The sequence below is a fragment of the Echinops telfairi genome, unplaced genomic scaffold (genome assembly GCF_000313985.2).
Source record: "Echinops telfairi isolate 266 unplaced genomic scaffold, ASM31398v2 ScPeMD7_10;HRSCAF=50, whole genome shotgun sequence".
In the NCBI taxonomy this organism is placed as follows: domain Eukaryota; kingdom Metazoa; phylum Chordata; class Mammalia; order Afrosoricida; family Tenrecidae; genus Echinops; species Echinops telfairi.
In genome coordinates, this window is record NW_022103907.1 from 9,929,103 (window position 1) to 9,936,957 (window position 7,855).

At 50.0% G+C, this 7,855-nt stretch overlaps 1 protein-coding gene across 4 annotated transcripts in view; it reads left to right on the forward strand.

The window, feature by feature from the left end:
- Positions 1-7,855, forward strand: part of CRIM1 (cysteine rich transmembrane BMP regulator 1) — a 221,696-nt gene that overhangs the window by 167,800 nt on the left and 46,041 nt on the right. For all 4 annotated transcript variants that reach the window (XM_045287039.1, XM_045287038.1, XM_045287040.1 and 1 more), the window contains 3 exons: positions 853-1,009; positions 2,564-2,685; positions 3,904-4,113. In XM_045287039.1, coding sequence (XP_045142974.1) covers positions 853-1,009; positions 2,564-2,685; positions 3,904-4,113 — 489 coding nt within the window. The remainder of the gene's footprint in view (positions 1-852; positions 1,010-2,563; positions 2,686-3,903; positions 4,114-7,855) is intronic.

Sequence of the window (7,855 nt, forward strand, 5' to 3'; positions counted from 1 at the left end):
TTGACTCAATGGATGTATATATGGACTGTGATAAGAATTGTACGAGCCCTCAATAAAACAATTTAAAAAAAAGAATAATGAGGGTAACAAATGTACAAATGTGCTTTATACAATTGATGTATGTATGAATTGTGATGAATTGTATGAGTCCCCAATAAAATGACTTAAAAAAAATTAGTCTGCTAATTAGACTGGTCAAACATTTAATCATCTCACTCCTAATGTGATGGCTGGAAATTCTTCTTTTTGGTGGGTGATGTTGGTGGTCTTGATGATTTCTCAGGCCTTACCCAGCCCCTGGGCCAGACGTTTCCACCCTTGTTTTAAAGGAAGAGTAAAAGATCCCTCATGTGGTATGTAATATACAATGTTCTATGATGATAGCGAACACCTGTAAGAGTACACACGTGACAGTTTTACCTATGTCACCATAAGCATGCAATCAAAACAAAATATGTCATGAAATCTGGTGTTACATATGTTTCTCGTTCTCATATATTAACAATGTGCCCATCATTAGTGAGAGGTGACTAATAAAAAGCAAATTGTGTGCACCGCCCCACAGCCTCAACAAGTTAAACTTCAGCAGTACCTCAAATGATAGTCATCTCAGCCTCTTCTTCAAGTCCTAGGTTTGCGCATACTTAAGAATTCTGGTTTTCAAAGCTGGGCCAAAACATCTGGTCGTGTCGTGATCACCACCATAGCAGGCTCTGTGAATTGTAACCCTTGTAATGCCGCAGTAACTCTTGGCCTTTGTCATTTCTGTGTGCGTAGAGGAAGGTATTTGCGAAGCGAGTGCTGTGTTCCGGACATCGCTCTGAGAAACATGTTGTGCGTGTCTCTTCACAGGGCAGGAGCTGTGCACCAGCCTCAAGCAAGGGTGTACCTTGGATTGTCCCTTTGGCTTCCAAACTGATTCCCACAACTGTGAGATCTGCCTGTGCCGCCCACGGCCAAAGAAGTGCAAGCCCGTGATCTGTGACAAGCACTGTCCATTGGGATACCTGTAAGTGTGCCCTGGTCCTAACAGCCTGTGACTACGGGTAGCTGTCTTAATGTCTTTGCCATGTCCCGTCGGTGTTAGATTATTGAGGAAGCAGGGAAAGGATTATATCTCCAGAGATAGGATCAGGTTCCCACTTGCATTACTGTGAAGATGGACAGAGAGCCTTGTTATGACTATCCCTGGGGGCCCTGTTCTGGGGACTTCCCCTATCAAAGGGTCGTTGAACAAGGCAAGGGGAAACAGCTGCCATGAGGTCCTCCAAAAGAAGGCAAACTCACTGCGGTGAAGTCAACACTGACTCCTGGCGACCCCTGTGGGTGTCCGACACGGTGACCGTTTACGGGAATGGAAGCCCATTCTTCTTCCCTGGGGCTGCTAGCAGTTCTGAATTCCCCACCGAGCGGATTGCAACCCAGCATGTAACCACTACTCAACCAGGGCCCCTTACTGTGCTGTGGTTTTTCAGTGACTGCTTTGTGATCATATGTTTCTACTGTAAAATCCATTGACAGCCAGTCACGGGCACTACAGTGTAGTACCCTTACGTTATCCTGCCTTGCTACCAGGCAACACCATTTCTTCATGTAGCCAGCCATACGTTTTTATAAATTTCCTTAGAGATATGAACCATGATTTGCATTTGATATTGAATCAAACTCCAGAGCCATCTAGATCATAGGTTTCCAAACCTTTTTAGGTTAAAAAAAAAAAAATTAACAAGCCACTGACAATGAAAAACTTTTATTCTAAAGCTCATAATCAAGGATTAAGTGTAAGCATCTTTTCTACCTCAATCTTAACCCCACGTCAAACCCACCCGGCATCAAGTCAATTCAGACTTAGATCCACCCTTCTTCAGGTTCCCAAGACTGTCGGTCTCTGCAGGAGAAAACCGTCTCATCCTTCTGCCCAGCCCAGTGCCTAACCCACAGTGCTACCAGGGCTCCTTGATGAACTAATTACTGGTCTTCAGATAACAGAATGTGCCAAGGCTTTTTTATTATTATTATTATTATTTTAATGTAGCCTTCCTGGATCTGTGGTTCTTTCCCGCCCCCGTCTTCCCTGAGGTGGGAGCTCTCTGCCGTTATTCAGCTGTGCCGGGCTCTCTGTCATTCGGAGAATGTGGTCCCTGAGGAAGCACCGTGCCCTTTGCCTCCAGTGCTGTCTCAGCGCCGACCAGCTGTGCATCCAGCATCTTGTTCGTGGGGCATCGCAGTCTGGGTTTTTTAATATATATCTATATATTTAACATATACGGTGACCCCACTTTTCCTAATTAAATCAGCTCTCCTGTCATTAAGATTCTGATGGTCAATCCCGGGAGCACGCACGCGCTTGTGCGATTCATGACCTTGGTCGTGGTCATGTGTGGTCACGGCCCCGGGGAGCTAATTACTCATCACTCCAGGATCTGAGGGCAAGTCTTTGAGAGCAAGAACCGAAAGGTTCTGTTTAGTAGCAGTACCACCTCAGTGACCCTGGGTCTGAGCACCTGAGCACCATTTGAGCCATGGTGATTTTCTGACCTCTGACAAACTTTTAATTACCCAGGAAGAATAAGCACGGCTGTGACATCTGCCGCTGTAGGAAGTGTCCGGAGCCCCCATGCAGTAAGATCTGCCCCTTGGGTTTCCAGCAGGACAGCCACGGCTGTGTTCTCTGCAAGTGCAGAGGTAAGTGCTCGCGCACGGCCCTCCCCCTTCAAGGCAAGGAATGGTACACAGAGAGGGCAGACGCACTTTGTGTAAGTGAAGCCATTGCCTTGATTGCTTCCCTCTCTGGCACAATTGCCACTCTCTGTGGGGCCATGCCACCTGACTCCGTTTTCCTTTCATCTTAATGGACTAAAAGCTGAGGCGAAAATTTAAAGTGAGCCTATCAGGCCCAAGCACATTGGCCAAATTAATCATCTTCTGGGCACTCTGATTGTATGTGTCCCAGGGACCTTAGCCTCCGTGGAGTCTCGCGCAGCTCAGGAGTTGAGTCATGCCATCAATACAGCCACGATCCCCTTTTCAAAGGTCTTGAGGGATAAGTGTGCCTACAAAATCCGTGCCTGTGTTCTCTAGTAACACAGTTTTCCATGAGAACCAAGGCTTGTGCCAAGTAAGCTTTGCTCAGGAGGCCCATGTCTGTCCGACGGGGCTGCACTGTGTGAGCATGAGTCCTGAGCGCTCCTGTTGCCTGGCCTTCCTGCCCCGGGGCGAGCCTGATGGCATGTGAGCATGTGCCTGCTGTGTCCTGCGCATCCCCTGCCTCCTGTTCCAGTTTATTTTTGTTCCCAACGTGGCCCACAGAGGAAGCAGTGAAAGCACCCTAAAGCTTGTTCTGTGTGTGTTCAAAGTGAGAAAGTCATCGCCCTAAAGGTTTGGCTTTGTTGTTGTTTGTTTGTTTGTTTGTTTGTTTTTTAAGAGGACAGAGTAAACACAAATCGGATTGTTACTTCATTTGTTCTGAAAAGCCAAACCCAGGTTCCAAAAGGCCTAGAGTTCCCTCTTTGGGTAAACCTTCTAGAATGGTTATTCAGTGTATATTAAACATATGTCTGTAGTGTGGCACGTGCCTGTGTTCCAAAGCCAGGGCTCACTTATGGTTTAACATTGGCACGAGGGGGGGGGGGGGGACTGACTGGAAGAAGTGAAAAGCAACTTTAACACCCCACCCCACCCCCAGAGGAGAGACACTTTTGCAGTGTCTTCTGCGTATTCTCTGATGTTTACCAGACTGAGTCCTTATTGACTTAAATGCTTCCCGGGAGCATCTCTCGTGTCACCAACTGTCCCTTGTAGGCATGCCTTTGGGTGGCTCCGTACCACCCCTGTCAGGACCCCATGGGCTATTTACCCTGTGCAGTAGCTGCTGCTTTACCAGGCTGCCTTCTGTCTGTCCAGAGGTCCCTGCTTCCGCCGGGCCACCTGTCCTGTCAGGCACATGTCTGTCCATGGATGGCCATCATCATAAAAATGAGGAGAGCTGGCATGACGGGTGCCGGGAGTGCTACTGTCACAATGGACGGGAAATGTGTGCCCTGATCACCTGCTCGGTGCCTGCCTGTGGCAACCCCACCATTCATCCTGGACAGTGCTGCCCGTCATGTTCAGGTAAAAGCTGGCCGACACTCCGTAGCAAATGACTTCTGCCTTGCAGGACCAAGGACGCGCCTGGCGCTGGGTAAATCGCACGGGTGGTCCCTGCATCATTGACCGCCGTCCCGTGGTTGTTCACCACAGGTGCCAACATCAGCCGGGCTCAACAAAGCGGCAGCCAAAGACCAGCCCAGGTTCCAAAGTGCCACCTGAAAACACTGTCCTCCTCATTTCTGTATGATCTGTTTCCTTGTCTTGGTTGTCTGGACGACGTTTCCCCATTGTAGTCTGTGGGTTCTCTGGGCTGACTTACTTAAAGGGGAGCTGTCCATCTTACCAGTAGTGTGTTCTGAAGGCTGAGTCTGGAGTGAGTTCGGGGGGAGATGATGCTCGCCAGGTGAGCTGATCAGCGATGAAGTGCTCCTTGGGAGGCAGGGAAGTATGGCAGTCACGGCTGTAGCTGTGTGCTTTTAAATTGATGGCTGTGGGGCACTTTTGCCAAACAGGAAAACTTTAGAATAACCTTTACAAAACCTGGACCATTTAAAATCTAAATAATGGTAATCAAGATCAGTTACTAGAAGGACATAACAGATACAGGGCCTTGAATTGCAGATTTCAGTGACAGCCTTTTTGATAATCATGCCTCCGCTAATCATGGCTCCTCTAGTGCCGACCATCCAAAGAACTCACCATTGTTATTTGTTATGAGGGGACTTCAGAAGGCACGTGGAAAAATTTCACTAGCTTTTCACCCCATTTTTCCACGCACTTTTTGAAACTTCCCCTTATTAGCCCTCCGTCTGGGCAGGGCATGCAGGCCGTTGTACCTTTGAAAAAGGAATACACGAAGATGAACGAGCGCTGTTAGTTCCTGTCGAGTGGGCTCTGGCTCTTGGTGATCCCCCTGGGTGCCGAGTGGAGCCGCTCCGTGCGGTGTTCAGGGCTATGGCCTTTCAGAAGCAGATTGCCAGACCTGTCTTGTGCAGTGCCTCTGGGTGGGTTCCAACCAATAGCCAGTACGTTCGTAGCCAAACTCTGAACTCGGCACCACCCTGGGACTCCTTTAACTACCTGCCCCCAAATGAAGTAGGATATCAGCTGCAAGGGAGCCATGGCGTCTGCGGGTCCTCGAATTGTGGCTCTAACTGTATTGCCCGGGGTTGGAATGTCACTCCATGGTAAATCCTGGTCATGTGTCTCTGTGTGCACGTCTCCCAGTGTAGTGGGTGCAGCCAGACGCCCACTCCTGATCTTTTCTGCAGTAGAGCAGACCAGCCTGAGAGAAAAGGTGGCTCATGCTGGGCAGAGCGTTCGGGTGCTAGGTACCACACACTCAATAATTAGCAATCTAACTGACGGGGAGTGGTCCCGGGCCTTGCGCCTTCTCTGTTTCTCTTCTCCATCATTCTCCTTCAGTTGCCTGTGCTCTGCCCCCAAAGTCTTTCCCTTTTCACCCATCTGCCAGTGAAATGTGTACAACCAGTAACGTCCCCTGCAGTGGAAGATCAATGAGAAGTTAAATGGCACAGAACTCTGCGTTGGCCCTTCAGGGAAGGGAAAACCATCTGTTCTCCGGGAGACCCCAGGTTTTAATTGCAGGTGTGAGTGTAACAGAGTGGACGGCACCAGGTCTCCACTGAGCAAGGACGCCGTTAGAGACGCCTGAGAGTCAAATAGGCTGGGGTGATTGCAAGAGGCCACTGAGAACGGCTTATTCGTCGAAGAGCTGAAAGTCAGCAGAACTATTATGTCCTCCCTCAGATGGAGTGTTCTCTTGGCCAGAGAGCGGAGAATGGAGAGTCATTTGTGCACTCCTGCTTCGAAGAGTATGTTCTCCCTTTGTCCTCCCAGTGTCAGGTGATGCTCTGCTCGTCATCCAGGGATAAATGAGCAAGTCCTGAGGTTCTGTCCCAGACAAGCCCCCACTGCCTTGTAGCGATTCTGACTTGTAGCGTCCCTATGGGTCAGGGTAGAACTGCTCCGTACAGTTGTCCAGATTGGAAATCTTTACCAAGCGGCCACCAGCTCTCTCCTCCCTCTGAGAGACAAGCTGCTGGGTGCAAACGGCCAACCTTCCCCCAGAGCAGCCAAATGCTTAACCGCCGCGCCACCAGAGGCCCTTGGATGGTAGCCAGAGAGGCACTAAAGGATGCTTTCCCTCGCTGCTCTTTCGTGCTACCCGCCCATCTCCTGGGCTCTGTTTGGAGGGGTCTCTGTTTCCGTCTTCAGTCTCTCTCCCTCCCTCACTCACATAGTAAAGCAAAGGGGTTCACAAGCTTAACACACCTGGAGGCACCCTTTGTCTTTCTCTTTCTCTTTCTCTGCCCCCTGCCCTGCCTGTCAGCGTTTCCTAGCAGTCTCTAGGAAAGTAGCCTTCTGAGAAGGGCAGGAGTTGGTGAGCCTCTCTGTGGTACGGTCTTTTGAAAAGCAATAAAGGGGGTCTTTTGCCAACATTAATTTATCAGTCCCCATGGCACACGTTTGCGTTCTCTGTCAACTACAGAAAATGCTCCTTTGTCATCCTAACTGCAGCTCCGTTTTCATTCTAAGCATTTCCCTCTCTGCTGCCCATGTTCTCGAAGGTTGGGTCCTGCTGCTTGGGAATGGAAGCATTAGCAGATGCCAGTTCTCTGTGATGTGTGCACTTAGCAGGGTACCAATCTTAACTACGTCTCTCGAGCTAAAGCTGTACAAAAAGTTCCTGCCTTCACTGGAAATCAGCCCCAACTGCTTTATCTCATCGGCGGTGTTGTCCTTCCTGCTGATGGCTGCTGTGAAAGAAGCAGCCCGGATGAAGCATCTCTGCACAGACACAGGCGTTCTCCTGGGGCCCGGCCTCCACTGAGCTCCAGGCGTGAGCTAGCCGTGCTGTCTCCAGATACTTCTTGGCAGCATCCGGCACTGTCAACGCCTCTTAAAGTGCTTGTTGTATTTGGATTGCACGAGTATGGTTAATGTCTTCATTCTTCTCATTCCCCCGAGCAACCAGGGCAACTCCCAGTACCTCGTGGGGCAATTTCAACATGAAATCCCCTCCATATCAGACCGTCTCTTCCCGCGTCCCCACCCAATCACTTCTCCTCAGAAGGAGATCAGAGTTATCCTCAGCCTCCCAGCACTTATCTCTCTCGATGACGAGATCGCCTGCACATGTTTAGTCTCAGGTGTGGGTTTTCAGAACATTTCGTTCTGCAGGAGCGGGCCTGCTCGGCTCGCTGGCCTCTGGTCTAGGTTGGGGTGTGGTTGTCAAACCCCAGGACATATTCCTGAGCATACAGAACACCCAGAATCACAGAGATAATGAAGCTGATCGGACAGACGGACGGACGGAGGTCAGTGGGAAGTTTTGTTTAATCTGAAGGCATATTCATGAGCCGAACAACCGGGGAGTTCAGTCAGCCCCTCCTCTGTTTCCTCCTGCGTGAAAACAGTGCCTCACAGTGTTGACGTAAGGGGCCCATGAAATAGCGCATGGAAAGCACTCAGCCTGAGAATTGAACCATTGCTAGTGTTCAGTAAGCACCTGCCCAGAGGGCCTCTTAAGAAGTCCCTGTCCTCTCTTCCAGAGAAGGAGTCTCCCTCCTGGTAATTGATTTATCAGGCCCGGGATATAGACCTCACTCTATTCTTGTCCAGAGGAGGATGAGGTACTCTTCAGCCACTTGCTCCCCCTGCCTGGTCACCAGGCAGCACCAGGTTCTTCAGGAGTCCAGGCGGCTGCGCAGGCACCCGCTAACCGGCTTTGGTTTTGTGT